Here is an 18569-nt window from a genome sequence, read left to right on the forward strand (position 1 = left end):
TTCCAGGGCTGCAAGGTTGGTTCAACATCCACAAATCAATCAATGTGATACAACACATTAATAAAAGAAAGAACAAGAACCATATGATACTCTCAAGAGATGCTGAAAAAGCATTTGACAAAGTACAGCATCCCTTCCTGATCAAAACTCTTCAAAGTGTAGGGATAGAGGGCACATACCTCAATATCATCAAATCCATCTATGAAAAACCCACTGCAAATAACATTCTCAATGGAGAAAAACTGAAAGCTTTTCTGCTAAGGTCCGGAACACGGCAGGGATGTCCATTATCACCACTGCTATTCAACATAGTACTAGAAGTCCTAGCCTCAGCAATCAGACAACAAAAGGAAATTAAAGGCATCCAAATTGGCAAAGAAGTCAAACTATCACTCTTCGCAGATGATATGATACTATATGTGGAAAACCCAAAAGACTCCACTCCAAAACTGCTAGAACTTGTACAGGAATTCAGTAAAGTGTAGGATATAAAATCAATGCACAGAAATCAGTTGCATTTCTCTACACCAACAACAAGACAGAAGAAAGAGAAATTAAGGAGTCAATCCCATTTACAATTGCACCCAAAACCATAAGATACCTAGGAATAAACCTAGCCAAAGAGGCAAAGAATCTATACTCAGAAAACTATAAAGTACTCATGAAAGAAATTGAGGAAGACACAAAGAAATGGAAAAATATTCCATGCTCCTGGATTGGAAGAATAAATACTGTGAAAATGTCTTTCCTACCTAAAGCAATTTACACATTTAATGCAATTCCTATCAAAGTACAATCCATCTTTTTCAAAGAAATGGAAAAAATAATCCTAAAATATATATGGAACCAGAAAAGACCTTGAATAGCCAAAGGAATATTGAAAAAGAAAGCCAGAGTTGGCGGTATCACAATTCCGGACTTCAAGCTCTTATTACAAAGCTGTCATCATCAAGACAGCATGGTACTGTCACAAAAACAGACACATAGATCAATGGAACAGAATAGAGAGCCCAGAAATAGACCCTCAACACTATGGTCAACTAATCTTCAACAAAGCAGGAAAGAATGTCCAATGGAAAAAAGACAGCCTCTTCAATAAATGGTGTTGGGAAAATTGGACAGCCACATGCAGAAAAATGAAATTGGACCATTTCCTTACACCACACACGAAAATAGACTCAAAATTGATGAAGGACCTCAACGTGAGAAAGGAATCCATCAAAATCCTTGAGGAGAACACAAGCAGCAACCTCTTTGACCTCAGCCGCAGCAACATCTTCCTAGGAACATCGCCAAAGGCAAGGCAAGCAAGGGCAAAAATGAACTATTGGGATTTCATCAAGATCAAAAGCTTTTGCACAGCAAAGGAAACAGTTAACAAAACCAAAAGACAACTGACAGAATGGGAGAAGATATTTGCAAACGACATATCAGATAAAGGGCTTGTGTCCAAAATCTATAAAGAACTTAGCAAACTCAACACCCAAAGAACAAATAATCCAATCAAGAAATGGGCAGAGGACATGAACAGACATTTCTGCAAAGAAGACATCCAGATGGCCAAAAGACACATGAAAAAGTGCTCCATATCATTCAGCATCAGAGAAATACAGATCAAAACCACAATGAGATATCATCTCACACCAGTCAGAATGGCTAAAATTAACAAGTCAGGAAATGACAGCTGCTGGTGAGGATGCGGAGAAAGGGGAACCCTCCTACACTGTTGGTGGAAATGCAAGCTGGTGCAACCACTCTGGAAAACAGCATGGAGGTTCCTCAAAATGTTGAAAATAGAACTACCCTATGACCCAGCAATTGCACTACTGGGTATTTACCCTAAAGATACAAACGTAGTGATCCAAAGGGGCACGTGCACCCGAATGTTTATAGCAGCAATGTCCACAATAGCCAAACTATGAAAAGAACCTAGATGTCCATCAACAGATGAATGGATAAAGAAGATGTGGTATATATACACAATGGAATACTATGCAGCCATCAAAAGAAATGAAATCTTGCCATTTGCGACAACGTGGATGGAACTAGAGGATATCATGCTTAGTGAAATAAGTCAAGCGGAAAAAAGACAACTATCATATGATCTCCCTGATATGAGGAAGTGGAGATGCAACTTGGGGGGTTAAGGGGGTTGGAGAAGAATGAATGAAACAAGATGGGATTGGGAGGGAGACAAACCGTAAGTGACTCTTAATCTCACAAAACAAACGGAGGGTTGCTGGGGGGATGGGGGGACGGGAAACGGGGGTGGGTTTATGGACATTGGGGAGGGTTTGTGCTATGGTGAGTGCTGTGAAGTGTGTAAACCTGGCGATTCACAGGCCTGTACCCCTGGGGATAAAAATATATGTTTATATAAAATAAAAAATTTAAAAAAAATAAATAAAATTCCCCCCCAAAAAAAAGACAGAGAGAGAGAAAGAGAGGGAGAGAGAGAATGCATAGGCAGAGGGAGCAGCAGGCAGAGGGAGAAGCAGGCTCCCCACTGGGTAGGGAGCCTGATGTGAGGTTCCATCCCAGGACCCCGGGATCATGACCTGAGCCGAAGGCAGACAACCAACTAAACCACCCAGGCAACTCCAAGGAAAACATTTGTAGTTCACTGGGGATGCCCCAGTCCTGGAGGAGCATACAGGAGACAGAGGGTCCTCAGTGCAAAAATGTGTTCATTGAACAAGATGGAATGAAGGAAGGAGAAATCAGAAGGAACTGGGCCCTGCTCTCAAGGTCATGGAGATGCTGTGAGGCTACCCACGGACCAGAACTCAGCTGTAGGCTCCGAATGTGGCTTTTGCAGAAATGCTCCTGAATGCCACTCAGCGGCATTGTGTAGGTTGTTGTCTTTAGGAAGTGGCAGAGAACTTCACAGACCTCTACAACTAGAAACTACAAAGGTAATTTTTCTATAGGGCTAAGCAGTTGTCAGAGACATAGAAATGAGTATCATCACTCATACATGATCAAATAGACGCATAACCCAGACAGAAAAAATTAAAAAATGATGCAGTCATTCCAGCTGAAAACTAATAGGAAAGTAAGATTATTGGGATATAGCAGAGGAAAGATTACTTACAACAATCTCCTTCATAAGGAAAATAGGAAGATATGTTTTAATTTTGCTCGAGTATAAATTACTATAATTTATTCAGAATGATCTATGTTGGTTCACATTTTTTTTAAGTGTGCGTAGTGGTCAGTATATATATGGACTTGTTTTATTTCAAATAAAATTATTTCCTCTTAAAAAATAAATTCCACCTTGCCTATATGTAATACCCTTCCCTGAAGGAAGTTGAAGGGCTCTCCTTCATTCGTGTGTTAGAGAATCCCCACAAGGTAGGAATGCAGAGGAACTGTCCCTATTTTATAGATGGGGAAAAAAGAGACCTCCCCTCCCCACCCAGAGGTGAAGTTGCTACCCCAAAGCCATGGTCAGTGGGAAAGTCTTAAGCCCAGAGGTCCTGGCAGCCAGGCCAACACTGGCTGCAGATGTGGTGTCTACTCAAAGGTACTTATCAATTTTTTTCATGATTAAATCGATCAAATTAAACAACTCTTGGGCATGTGTTTAACAGTGGAGGCCATGACCAGGTCTGACGGCCATGCTGTGCTCAGCTCTACTGACCCAATTAAGGGACTGGCTTTGGCTTGTCATTAGCGTTTTAAACTGTTCTGAGTCAGTTACTAAAATTCGTTGCATTGCAATTTGTTTTGGTTGTAAAAATGTGACCCACAAAGCAAGAACAGTTAAATCATGAGGTTAGAAGATGTCTGCGGTGATGCAGAAGGAAGCTCACGAGAAAAGCAAGGGTCAGGGGGCTGAGCTTTGCTCTCTGCAAGTCTTAACACGCAATGCCTGAAACCACTAACAAGACTTTGTTGTCTAGTTACATCTAATTATGTGTTCTCAGCCAACCGGAAGTGAGAGGCAAGGTGCATACCCCAGACAATCCGGTAACAAGCCATTCCGCAAATGTGGTGGAAACCTACTCAGCCTACTGAGTCACTGAGGATCAACTGTGCGTGTCCGATGTGCTTACTCACTGTCCAAGGGAATGCTGCTTACCAGGGAGGTGGGGGAAACTGCAGGGGGAAATTGCTTTAAAAAAAATAAAGCGGCCCCTTCTGTTCACTGCTCCGTGACTCGCTCTGCTGAATCTCACTCCCTTTATACTTGATTTGCACAGGGCCTGATGCACAGCAGGGCAGTCCTTTGAAGGCTCAAACCTTCTCCTAGCCCCTAGACTGTTAGGCATCCTGGGGCTGGGCAGCTGTGCCAACTCCGAGCAGCTCTGGTATGAATTCAGGAGCAGCAAGTGCTCAGGCAGCGCCCTGCCTTCCTCTGAGCACCAGCTTTCCTAGGTGCCTGGCCCTGGGGGCAGGGGTCCATTAGGCCAGCATTAGCTAGTGGGACCTCTGTTGCTCTCCTGCAGACTTGTGACATTCTATTGTCCACAGGGGGACTGTAGCAGTAAAGGAGGCACCCGTCGGATGGAGGATGAGGGAGGCCCAGGGTCCTGGGCTGGTCAGCAGATCTGCCGCTGGTGGGTACTGACAAGGGCACCACAGCTAAAGGAAGAAAAGAACGCCCAGAACTGGAAGTTTGCGACGTAACAGAGCAAGAGTCTAAAATGCTACGTTTGAAGATTTGCATTATGATCAGAAGGCCCCTGCAGCTGAAGAAAAAAACAGAGTTCTAAAATACCCCATCAACATCAAACATACAAGATTTAGAATGATCAAATGGAGTATTAAACAGGTAGGCAGAGAGGCCAGTCCTAGCGTCTGGATTCTATAAAACACGTGACTCCACAGCTAAGTTATTCCCACAGTCCTGTGTGGGTTCAAATTGTATAGACATGTACAAGGAAATAGTTCTGTTACAATACCCATCTCTTACTCTCAGTTTATTTGTTTCAATACCTACCCATTTTTTTTTTTCCTTTAAAATGGAACTATCAGGTCAAATGGCTTTGCATTAAAATTGTTTCAAGTTTTCAAAAGATTTAAGATTAGTATTCTAGAGAGAAATGAAGCTTCTGTTCAAATATTTCAAATTTAGATCCCTCCATGGCAAAAATAAATGGATTAAAAAGGCTTTTCAGGGGTAATTACACTACCTTGAAGATGAAGGTAGATTTTAAAATAATTGTGCGTTAGAAGGAGTTTAAGTACTAAAAAGAAATGAAAGAACCATTAAGCTGGAAAATATCTTACCTTGAGAAGTTGAGGAAATGAACATGTCGAGTGAATAAATAGGGCTGTTCGGCAGTACTTATATTTTTAATCAGTTCCATCTATTAAAAAAAGTACAAAATTAGCATATATAGGATCTAATTTACCAAACTATATTAAGCTAAAGGTTATGTTCCCTATTCCTTTATCCTATTACCTCCTGGACCAGGGCCAATACAGCTGTGTTTGGTGCTAGCATCTATGAACTTTACAGTAGGCTTCTTGCTGAATAAAGCTGCTATCCAGATTTATAGTCCTGTATTTAATTTAGTTGATTGCTACCATGTAAACAATGTGACAGGTTAAGTCATTTTAACTGGAGAATTCAGCATCTGGTTGTACCGAAATGCAAGTAAAAAAAAAAAAAAAAAGTCTTTATTCCCCTCTTCTAAAAGTCAGATCAAGACAAGAGGTCAAACATTATTTTACATTTCTGTAATGATATTATGGAGATCTCCAGAAATATTTGAAACTGGTTCTGGAGAATTTAACAGTAGGAATAAAAAGGAGGCAACACCTCATGATTTTCCCCTTTGATCATAAAAAATGCACAAAGCACATATTTTATAGGGAACACACAAATGCCCAAAACTTCTTGGGGTTCTGGTGGGTGGTCATCTGAAGTATTTATTTGGAATTATCAGCAAGGCAAAGAGGAGTTTATATTTGTATAAACAAGGTTTATGGTCTCCTGGAACATGTCATGATACAGAAAATGTTTAGCAAAATCTGTTAGAAATTCCAAGCATTCTTAGAACTCCCTGACTTCCTAAATTCTACTTTCCTTAGAGTTTCTAGTTGGCTCCATCGATACTGACACACAGTGGAATTTTTGAAGAGCACATTGAAAACTGCTGCTCTGGATGGGCCTCAGAAGTGCAGCATCTCTTAGGAACTAGAAAACTGGAAACAAAGGCAGTCGTTCACATGTTAGCCATAGCAGCATCAGTGACGATAAAATCAGAGTCTGGAAATCCAGGACGGAAAACCCGGCTCTGCCTTGCTCCCTCACGTCTCACTGACAATACAAAAATGCTCAGTAAATATCTGTTGAATGAATGAACTCCAACTGGTTCCTGCATTACAGATTGTCAGACTAGGGCCTCAGTGTCTAAAGCCTTTAATTCGATATTCATACTCCCAATGACTGTTTAAAGAAATGAAATTGAATTTTAAAAGTCAATGACTTGCAGTTCATAACCTTGAGCTCTGTTCACCAGTGGCAGGCAGGGGTAAAGAATGGTCTGCCTGTCCCCCAGCCACAGCATAAAAGGAAACTGAATCTTGACTCTTTATCTGCTGTTTATCTTCTGTGTATCTGCTCCCCCACCCCCAACCCCGGTCATGTCCCAGTGCTTGTTTTTGATAAGAGAACTCCCTAGTTGGTCACACTGCAAATTTTCTTTTTTTTCTTACATTTTTTTTTTATAAACATGTAATGTATTATTAGCCCCAGGGGTACAGTTCTGTGAATCGCCAGGTGCAAATTTTCCTTTTTGATGGAGCTACCAAATACAATTACAGCCTTGGAAGCCCAACCCAAGATATCTGAGGATGTCTGCTTAGAAATATAACTCCTTACTGTGTGTATGTTAATATAAAGACCACTTAATGCTTTGACCACTAGATTATTTTTATTCAGTCATGTCTCTGCCCACAGACAGTAATGTGAGAAGGCCCCCTGGTATTGTACAGGAAGGCTGCAAGAATAGGTCAGAAGAAAAACGGTTTCTTTCACACTTTCAACATTATATTACATTCTCTAAACACATGTCAATGGGTTAAATTGAATGGAAGAACAGTAGTGGTTAGATTTGGAGAACAGTGTCATAATAGTCATAAAGCTGTCTGTTTCACAGGGAGAAATGGATTAGCAGTGACAGTGCATAACTCTTTCTCGACGTACCTTTAAATAGAAGGAAAGTACTAATGCTCATGTTTATTGCATTAGTACAGTGAAGCTGGAGAGTATATCCAGCTCTCATACCTTTGGTCCCTGCACACAAGTAGTGAAGCCATGTACCAAGAACCACCAGCCCAGATAAAAGGCATTTTGGTCAAGGTGTCCTTTGACTATCTTCACAAATACTAAGGTTTTCCCCAGGTCTCAGCAGTTGCCACTGCTGCCCTTCCCCAAATTTCCATCGTGGCCTTCCCCGTTGCCAGCAGTTTGCCTTTCCTCTTGCCCAAGTCTTATCCACATGGGTGGCATCACGGGTTAGGATGGTGCTTCCTCAAATCATCTCAGAAACCACCTGCCCACCTGTCCTCTTCCTTGGCTCACGCAGGATCGCTGCTGGCCTTTGTTACGTTTTCCCCTGCCTACATTCATCCACTGTTCATTCATTCAGCATTTACTGAGCACCTACTAGGTCCTGGAGATCAAAACATAAATAAGGTGAGGGGAAGGCACAGGAAGCCCTGACACTGGAGTGTGTCCTAATGGTTTCCCCAAATCCACAATGGCGCCAACCACACTCTTGGTCTTCATCCATCTTTAGTCCTCATCCAACATACTCCATCTCTGGAGACTGTGGTCTTGGTTAATGGTACTATCCGTATTTTCACATTTGATCTGGGTCTTTCCTGACTTTTGTACTGAATCACTTGCTGAGTCATGTTGAGTGTAATTTTACTCTCACCCTCAACTGGCCGGCCAAACCAGCCCTCTCCTTGTTTCTTCCTCACATTGTGTCCAAGTGGAGGCCCAAGCAAGCTTCCTCTTCTGCAATGTTCTTCCTCTTTTCTCTGCATGTCCAAATCCTAACCATCTTTCCATCTCTCTAAAATGCCTGCCTCTTTCAAAACAGACTTCCTGGATCTCCTTTCACTGGATATCCATTGATTTCCAACTCTGTGCACCAGGCAAAGTATTGCTTGGGGTCGAGGCTACAGAGATAAAAGATTTGGCTCTTGCCCTCAGGAAGCTCAAAGTCTTGTGGTGAGGCATCTATCTCTGCCTGCAGATGGAGAGGCAGTGTTCCCCCAAGGAGGCATTCCTGAGGGGTCTGCAAGGACCCGTGGTAACCAAGAAAGGGCCCCACAAGACATGCAAAAGACAAAACCCGAAATGACCTGGATATTAAAAACTGCCAGGAGTTCTGTGTGCTAGAGGTTAGGTGTGGGATCTGCCAGGCAGCAGATACGAATATAGAGGAAGGTAGGTGCTGGGTCATTGAGGGCCCTGGAGGTCACATGAGGAATTCTGACATTGATGGTATGGGCAAACCACAGTCAAAAGAGTCAAAAGGGGCTTTTTTTTTTTTTCTTTTTTTTTTTCCTTCCAGATCTGAGATCAGGGTGGAGAATGTGAAGAAGAAAAAGAAGAAGAGAAGGATTAGAGACAGACAGGTAAGGCAGGAAGGTGGGGGCAATAATCCCTCTAGGACATGATAGGACCAGGAACTAAAATGTGCTTCCTTGACCCCAGACCAGCAGCATCAGTAACAACTGGGGTAGCAACTTGTTAGAAATGCAGATTCTCAGGTCTTACCACAACCCAGGGAATTAGAAGATCTGGGATTGGGGTCCATCAGTCTGTGCTTTAACAAGCCCTCCAGGGGATTCTAAGAGACTGAGGTTTGAGAGCCATAGAAGTCACTGGAAGTGAAGACAGATGGGGAGGTTCAGCGGATGCTAAAGAGGGAGGATCTTCTCAGCCCCGTCGCCAGATGGTGGCAGAAGGGAAGGAGCGGGAGTGGGGGAATGAGCTTCCCAGAGCCCTGGAAGGTTCCGAACACAGGCTGGTGCCCACTCATGGGGGCGGGGAACACTGGGTGGGAGCTAGTCTCATTGCAGAAGTGAGGCCAAATAGATTAGGTTTTGAATGTCTTTGGCTTGAAATCCTTCTTTGTCTTCTTTGATCTCCCAGAGCGCTTAGGGTCTTCTAGAAGGTACACTTTTTATGTTACATCATAGTTGAGTTAGTGCACTAGCTTTAAACCCAGACTAGAAGGTCCCTAAGGGTCAAGGCTGGGCTCTAAGTACTTCTCCAAAAAACCTAGCCCAGAACATATACCTGATAATGGCTTATGGAGTGAAGACACCCCCATCAGAAAGACTTCTTTGGAGTTAAGAAAAGTTCACTGGAGGATAGAATTCTCCCTCAGTCAATGAAGTTAGCCTCTCTGGGACAGACCTGTCCATTCATCATCCTGATGTGATAACATCTAAGACACAGCAATGCTACACAATCACTTCTCGAGTGGTTTCTGGGCTACACACTCGACCCAGAAGCTCTTTCTTCACATGCTGTCATTCATCCTCAAACTCCACAAGTAAAGTATTGTCTACACTTTACAGATTAAGAAACTGAGACACAGAAAGGCTATGGAGATTTCTTAAGGTCTTACTGGTAGGAAAAGGTGGCGTCAGGATTCAAACCCAACTCAGTCTGACTCCAGAAATCCTGTTCTCTATAGCCAAGCTACCATCTCCTCACCATCCCCGGTGTTTTTGATCTGTACATAATCTCTTAAAAATGGGAGGAAGAGGTTGGTTAGCAAAATAACTCCAGAGACTAAAGATGGTTTATGGGGATATAAGTTTTCTACCTTTCATGTGATGTGCTGAAAAATGGAGAGAAAGTTATAGCAGGTGGAAAAGAATTAAAAATAATAAACTATGAAAGCATTAAAACATCAGAAAGAATATGTATATTTTTTAAAGTTCTAGGTGGGAAAACAGTATATTTTATTTAATAGGAAGAGGAATGAGTTTAAAAATACTGGGGAAAAAAGTGTAATGGAATGTATCTAAAGGAAGAAGTTAGCAAAAAGAAAGAACTAAGCAAAAGTACATCTGAGAATGAAAGTGAATTGAGGTTATTATTTTTTTTTTTAAGGGTAAGCCTCAAATAGAATTTATAATGCAGATGATCTGTGAGGAAGGGACTTTTCATCTTTTGTTTAACTGGCTGGGATGGTGGAGCCGAAAACCTTTCGCTGCAGTTCCACAAGCACAGCTAGAAAAGACTTTACTCCCAACGTCTTTAGAAAATGTTTGTGAGCCATAATTGACAAGAGTCCTGACCCCACTGTGGTCTGAATTCTCCCGTCCCTTGTGAGCAACTAGAGCTCCTATAATTTTGCAAAACATCTTAATGAAGGAAAAGACGTTTTTTTTTTAACACATCAAAGCCAAATACAGAGTAGCTCAGAGGACAATTCTGTGGCACTTTAACCTCAGAGCCTGAGAGGATGGCTCTAGGCTCTGGTTTCCTTCCCCTCTTCCTTCTACCTCAGCGGAAGCCTTTCTAGCACTGGGTAGGATGGTCTTTCTACCTTGAGCTCAAGGGAACAGATGCCTGCAATGAAGACTGAGTCCACCAGGGGGAGCACTGACACGAACAAGGCAAAGAGGCTGGGACTGAATAGCTTAGAAAACCAATCTCGCTGCTACGGGAAGGAGAGGAGAACACATTTTAATTTTTCGGGCCTTGCTCCTTCTTCCTCATTTTAGCTTTTCTTTCTACGGATGTTTCACTTAGCACACTCAGTTTTTGACTAAAGGAATCGGAGATAAGACCTGGTTTGCAGAGATGGGTAAACTCATCCCTCCTGTGACCTGGCCATAGATTGTCTGCTAATCTTGTTGGTTTGATTCCAAGGCCTGGCCGGAGCAGCTCTGATGCCTGCGGACACTGTCGCTACTTCTACAAAGTCAGGAAACTCTGAGGGTCATTTGGCAGAGACTTTTCCAGACAGGTCTCAAGCAAGGGAAACATTCCTGGGACAAACATGCAAGTTCTTAAGGAGACATGATGTCTTCAAAGGTTGAAAAAGGAATTTTTCTTGCTTAGTGGAGTGTTCACTTTAATAAAATGACAACTTTCTAATAATTAGAGCCTTTCATGCAATGATTCTTCACTAGAATTGTGCATGAAGAGCTCTGGGAGCATCACCCCTCCCCAAAAGATACAAATACCAGGGGTCTACCCTTAAGAGTCTACCCTTAAGAGTCTAACTCAGTACTTTGTAGTAGGGCCAGGAAACATGCATCGTGAAAAAGCTCCCAAGAAGATTTTGTTGCTTGTCATGATTAATTGTGACTTAATGGCTTCTTACCGCCCACTGAATAAAGTTCTACCTCCTCAACCTAGCGTTCAGAGCTCTCCAGGATTTGACTCCCAGGTCCCTTTCAAGTCTCGTTCTCCCCTATTCTTCTTGAACACTTGCTCCTTCCCATGATATGGGGTGGTACTGCCTTCCTCATAGTGTCGATGGAAGAATTAGAAACATCTAGTGCGCTCTGTGGGGCTCAATATACAGCATGATTAGTAAGTCCTCAATAAATATTGACCAAAATGAATGAAGACACCTTAGCAAGACTGGCTCTGGAAAGGAGCAATTGAACCTTTGTTAGAAAACAGAGGCCAGATGCCCCTGTTGTGGACACCTGGGAGAGGTCCCCATGGCCTCTAGATTATCTCCAGTACCAACATGGTCTCTGCAGGTGAGTTTTCCTTTTTTGGAGCTGCCATGCTACGTTGCAAGGCAATGGCCAGGCAAAGGGAAGTTTCCAACAATGGTGAAGCAATTTTGGTTTTGACCTAGAGACAGAAGCAGCTCAGAGTGCAGGGGCACAGGGTGTCTGTCTCTTCCGCCCTTTGAATACTTTTCAAGGTTTGTGTCATTTGAATAGCTGTTGAAGACAGTCAAAGCAGATGTGAAGTTTATAGTGAAAGAGGAGACTTTCCTGGCATGATGGGCAGAAGCGACAGAAGAGGCTGGCGCAGTATTTTTCAAGCTAGGAGTGGGAGTTCTGTGGGATTCCCGTGATAGCCAGGAGCTCTCAGGAAGCCTCCCCTGGCCAACTAAGACCGGAAAACTCTAAGGAAAGCCAGTTCACTGATTGTTAATTTAGGTTTTAATTGAAAGAATTCTTAGTCCTTAAAATGTAAACAATTGGTATAAATCTTCCCAAGGGGGAGCTAGGAGTACCATTCCCTTAAATTTACTTAACCATGGTATTTTCTTCCTTTTTTTTAAAAAAAGATTTCATTTATTTATCTTACAGAGAAAGACACAGTGAGAGAGGGAACACAAGCCAGGGGAGTGGGAGAGGGAGAAGCAGGCTTCCTGCCAAGCAGGGAACCCAATGCAGGCTTGAGCCCAGAACCCTGGGATCATGACCTGAGCCGAAAGCAGATGCTTAACGACTGAGCCACCCAGGTGTCCCCCGTCCCCCGTGGTTTTTCTTTAAAAATATCTCTGAGGATTAAGATTTTCAGGAACACACTTAAGGAAATGCTGATATGATAGTTTTGACAGGATTTCTAACCCTTTATGACATTTCATTAAAAGCAAAAAATACAAAGTTTTCTGGCCTCTACCCCAGAATCTCCAGGAGAAGGGCCATTGAAACTATATGTTTCAAAAGACTCTGCTACAGATTCTGCTCTGCTGCCAGAATGGAAAGTCACTGCATCAGGAGAATGGCTTTGGATTCAAGAAGACCTAGGTTCAAGTCCAAGCAGCACAGATGTTCTATTAGATTATATTTGGAAAGTGACTTAATCTGGGTGCCTTGATCTTCCCATCCATAAAATTAAGATCTGTACCCACTCACTGGTGTAACTTTTGGTCCACAAGAATGACATGAAGTAATAAAGTAAAATAATGAACCTGTGGTAGGTACTGTTTCCAATCTGTGATTCTCAGTAGCTCTGACATAAAAATAGTAAAATTATTTCCTTTCTCAATCTCTTTGGTTCCTGTGCTAACAGTTTTTTGCCCCTCTCCCACCACAATGAAATAATTTTGAATCCTTTATATCCATCATGTGCCTGTGGTGCACTCTGACCTTCACTGCACTCAGAGCCATGATCTGAAATAGCATCAGACCATTAACGAAGATGGTTATGAGTCTTTTGGCGATCATACTCATGTCTTCTGGGAAAACAGTTCCCTAGCTTTCATATTGTATATCATCTCCATTTTCTGATTTTCTAAGAGATTATCCAAAGCAGCCCAAGACACCGAAAACTAGTTTCAGAGTATACATGAGATGATGTGTTCATGGGCTTGCAACTTATGTCCCGGAAAGGTCCAGCATTTGGCCAGCAGCAGGTATCCACACTCTTCTGTTGAGGTAAAATTTGAAAACTATAAACTTCAGTGTCTTTCTGTTTCTATAAGGGCACATGTAATGGGATTTTTATAGGTATTGTAACATTTGGTGTCTTCGGTATCCCTTTCCTTTTTAATAATCCCTTTAGTGTCTTATTCCATTAAATAGACTTAGTTAAACTTAGTATTGGGTGTGTGTGTGTGTGTGTCTAGTGACAGCTATCCTCTAGGAAGAAATGTATGCACAAATTTGACTCTGGCCCCAAGAAGTGCCTTTGTGTATGAATGGAATGATACAGATAATTCCAGTCTTATGAGTGGATACTATTCTAAAGTTCATTTGTAAGTCAGTCGTTGGGAACTTGGAACACATTTTCTCATAAAAGAAATGTTCTACATGGTGAAGAGAGACCGGGCCAGCCCACAAGGGCCTGTTTAACTCATGCAGCACCTGACGTGGGATTGTTATTCGCTGTGGGGAACAGTGTTTCCATAGGAACATGTCCTCAGAGCTCCCCGACTTAAAGGTTGAGAACCACTGACTGTAAAATGTTAACTCATCTCCAAAATCACATCTTCCCTTTTCCTTTAATAAATTACCAAGCAAAGGAACTATTCTTACTGCAAATTATTTCTTGAATATACTAGGTTAAAATAATATTTTTTTCCCTGCTTGTTTAATGCACTCCGTAACTTGAGCACAAGGGATGCGTATAACGGGGGAAAGAGTGCCTTTTAGCATTCTTGAGCTTCTTGTCTCGGCATGTCCCACCAGTTAGCTAGAAGCAGAGACGCAGCTGTCACTCGCTACGTTTGCTGTCACAGCCGAAATGTTTGTTTTTTCCTACCTTATCATTGCCTGCAGTTTTTAAGACTTGCCTTAAAATTTAATAGGAATCTGGAATCATGAAGTAATGCTATATATTCTAGGTCATACTGACCACAGGAATCAGAAATGTTTCAACTACACCATACACAGATTATGCTAGAAGTTATATAAATATATCATGGAATCACAGGGCTGGAAAGAACCTTAAAAGATTGTCTAGTCTGTTCCCTGGCTTCCAGACAAGCCAATCATTCCAAACAGATGAGAGCTAACCTCTCTTTTAGAGGAGGAGGATGACTCTGTCTTTAACCCCTTCTGGATTTAACAATGTATATACCATTAGTAAATTATTGTTATTTTTAAATCTAACATGCTTCACTTGACAGTGACAACTGTATTTTACTTTTTCACATTTGCTTCTCACAGGAAACAAAGTAGATGCAAAGCCCCAGTTTAAACACTACATTTTGTCTTTTCTCTTCTAGGGCATTCCTGAACATCACAGGATCTCACACTGTGGTGACCTTCATTCCTTCTCTCTGGTTTGTTTATGTTAACTCATCTCTTATGCCCTTTCAGCAGTGGGCACTAAAATCAACCTGCATTGTCTTTTTTTTTTTTTTAAAGATTTTATTTATTTATTTGACATAGAGAGAGAGAGAGAGCACAAGTAGGCAAAGGCAGGCAGAGAGAGAGGGGGAAGCAGGCTCCCTGCAGAGCAGAGAGCATGATGTGGGGCTGGATCCCAGGACCCTGAGATCATGACCCGAGCCGAAGGCAGAGGCTTTAACCCACTGAGCCACCCAGGTACCCCTCAACCTGCATTGTCTTATGAGACATCTGAGAAGTGGGCATGCTTCCCACATGTAGGAATATTTAAATATAATCTGACCCATAGACCCAAAGACCTAGACTCCAAGGAAAAGCAAATTTAATAATTGTAATAAAATTGCAATAACATAGGCTAATTATTTAGTCACTTTTTTTCCGGCAGTGACAAGAGCATAACCAGCCTGATAAGATGAGCTATTCAATAAGCTAAGGAAATGAAAGAGAACCTAGTCCTTTTCCAGTTATTCATAAATGGTGATGTCCTTAAATGTTACCAAGTGTCATTTTTCTAGAGAGCCTACCACACAACCTGTAAGAGCTGATCTCAAAATTTTTTTGCTGTCTGGAAATGACTGTTCAAACTTGATGCTCAGAGACCCTTTAATGGAAGTTTTCAAAGGAAGGGGATTTTGGGTCTCTGCCCTGGGAGACACTGAACATAGCGGCTTTAAGGTGAGTATGACTAGTTGTGTTACTGTCTTACGAGAGTCCTACCATCCCCCAAGATAAAAGAGAAAGACAGGCTATTGTAAATTGATAACAAGATGCCTTCTATTTGGGAGGTTTTGAATGCCTCAAAGGTGGGAATTACGTCAGAAAGAAGTGGGCATGGGTAAAAATTTCCATAGTTATGGTTTCAATCTCATAGTAAACCATGTGTCTTGTTTATTCCTGAAATTTCTGTACTCATTGGGTAGAGTGATGGTTAATTTTATATGTCAGCTTGAGTGGCCAAGGGGTGCCCAGATTAAGTAATATTTCTGGGTGTGGCTGTGAGGGTGTTTCCAGATGAAATTAGCCTTTGAATCAGTGGATTTAGTAAAGCAGACCCCCCTCCCCAGTGTGGGAGGGCATCATCAACTCCCTTGAAGTCCTGAATAGAAGCCTAGGAAGAGGAAGAAGGAATTCTCCCCTTCTTTTCTGCCTCCCTGAGTAAACTGGGCTATCACATCTTACCTTCCCCTGTCCTTGCATTGGGATTTACATCATTGACTCCCTTGGGTCTCAAGCCTTCATATTTGGACTAAGACTGAATGACACCAATGGCTTTCTTTGGTCTCCAGGTGGTTGATGGCAGATTGTGGGACTTATTGGCCTCCATTATTGCATGAGCCAACTCCTCATAATAACCCCCTTTTTATCTATCTACTCTATCATCTATCTCTCTATCTAACTATCTATCTATCTATCTTCATCCTACTGGTTCTATTTTCTGAAGAACTCGGAGTTATGCTGGTAGCTATCCATTCTAAGTATCTAAGGGGACAAAAGCAACTTGTTAAGACCAAGAACAAAACTGACCTTATAAAATGACCGTGACAGCCTTGGGCCTAACTTTTGGACAGGAGCAAGCCACCTCAATGGAGACTGTTTACCCTGCTTTTGCAGAAGCTACAGAGTAAAACCTGTCTTTGTAGCCTCCCCGCCGACTATAGCACCCCTAATCTTCCACCAGCATGCCCACTGGTATGACTTGGCCACATTGAGGCAGACTTCTTCCTGGGAAATGGGGTAATTCTTTGGCTTCCCCTGAATATGCCAAGTGCTGCTTTGCCAGTTCAAGATCTATGAGCTCACCCATAGCAAGAAGTGCATGCTCCTCTATCACTCAATCAGATTCCTGGCCCAAAGAGAATTTTCTCTTTAATATAACCATAAAGACTTACGGCAATTGTGGGAAAAAAGCAGAAAAAGAAATATGAAAATTGTTTTGTTATTTTTGTTGTCAGGATGTCAGCGTAATTTGCAGCTCACTGGTGTAATTATTTGAGAATCATGCCTTGCTAATTTCAGCTAAGTAGACAGTGATAAGTGCACACCATCCTTCATCCATCTTAATAGAAGTATCCCTTCAGGGAAACTTCCCATCTAAAGGCTTCCTTCAGATCCTTTAACTTAAATTTCCTTCTACACTCTGGCAAAAATATAGTATGACGTTGCAACTCTGGTATTCATTTGTTAGGTGTTTGAAGGATGTCTTATAAGACACCCACTAATTACACAAATGAATTGACACAGAAGTACGGTGAATCACGGGCAAAGACAACTTACTTGTTCGTTTTTAGTAAGCCTGGTTTTGTTGTGAATGTCTGACGTGACCAAATTGAATCCGTGCTTTTCCGACAAGATTCTCAGAAGCAAGACCACAGTACGACTCCCACACTTGCCTACTCTGTTGTACACCACCTGGCTGGGGAAAGGTAGCACCTGGGAAAGAATGAGAGAGCAAATATGAGATTTTGGTGTTATTCCTTATGCTCCACAACTAAGTGAAACCATATGATACTTGACTCTCTCTGCTTGGTTTATTTCACTCAGCATAATCTCCTCCAGTCCCGTCCATGTTGATACAAAAGTTGGGTATTCACCCTTTCTGATGGATATTGTATTGTATATATGGACCATGGGGTGGGGGGTTGGGTGAGCCTGGTGATGGGTATTAAGGAGGGCACATATTGCATGGAGTACTGGGTATGGTGCATAAACAATGAATTCTGGAACACTGAAAATAAATAAAATAAAATTAAAAAAGCGAGACTTTGGGTTAGAGCAACTAGGATTCTTCCCTCAACTTCAGAACAACAAATGTCTAATCAGTCTAAATGAGAAGGGTCCTTGTCAAGTCAATGGGAGAATGGAAACAATGGACTCATGCTTTACCTTCATAATATAACTTGAGAGAAATCTTGAACTCATTATCTCTCTTTATGTCCTGATACTTAAAACTGGTAAAATTTCAGGTCAACTTTAAGAATAATTAGGAAGCCTCTTTTGTTTCTTCTTAGGAACAAAACATACAAATATGTGCTTTGATGACAATATGCCTTTGCAAGTTGTATTATGCTTTATTAGAACTTAATTTGTAGAGTGGTCATGAAAAAATCCAGTAACTAAAAATTGAGACATAAATAAAAACTCACAATAAAACTCACCCTTTCCAAGTGTACAATTCAGTGGTTTTAATGTATTCAAAAGTTGTGCAACTATCACCTCTATCTAATTACAGAATGTTTTCATTACCCCTGGAAGAAACTCCAAACCCATCAGCACTCACCTTTCATTTCCCTCACTGATTTGTCCCATGAAACCACTTATCTACTTTCTGTCTCTATGGTTTTCACCTATAGCAGTCTGGACATCTCTTACAAATAAGATCATGACCTTTGTGTTTGGCTTCTTTCAGTTAGCATAATGTGCTCAAAATTCATCCATATTATAGTGTGAATCTGTACTTCATTCCTTTATATGGCCAAATAAGATTACATTGTATGGATATATCATATTTTGTTTATATGTTCATGAGTTGATGGACATTTGGATTGTTTTCACTTTGGGGCTACTATGAATAATATGAATAATGCTGCAATGAACATCCGTGTATAAGTTTTTATGTGGACATATGTTTTTGATTCATCTTGTGTATATCCTAGTAGTGGAACTGTTGGATCATTTGGTAATTCTGTTTAATTCTTTGGAGAGCTGCCAAATTGTTTTCAATGCAGCTGCACCATTTTATATTTTCACCAGCAATTCATGAAAGTTCCTATTTCTACACATCCTTGCAAACTCTTGCTATTGCCTGT

The 18569-nt window shown here is 41.5% G+C and overlaps 1 protein-coding gene across 1 annotated transcript in view; it reads right to left on the reverse strand.

The window, feature by feature from the left end:
• Positions 1 to 18569, reverse strand: part of UST (uronyl 2-sulfotransferase) — a 293697-nt gene that overhangs the window by 112001 nt on the left and 163127 nt on the right. The window contains exons 3-4 of the mRNA XM_032339286.1: positions 17038 to 17193; positions 5239 to 5318 (exon numbers count right to left, since the gene is read on the reverse strand). Coding sequence (XP_032195177.1) covers positions 5239 to 5318; positions 17038 to 17193 — 236 coding nt within the window. The remainder of the gene's footprint in view (positions 1 to 5238; positions 5319 to 17037; positions 17194 to 18569) is intronic.

Source organism: Mustela erminea, chromosome 4, assembly GCF_009829155.1.
Source record: "Mustela erminea isolate mMusErm1 chromosome 4, mMusErm1.Pri, whole genome shotgun sequence".
NCBI lineage: Eukaryota > Metazoa > Chordata > Mammalia > Carnivora > Mustelidae > Mustela > Mustela erminea.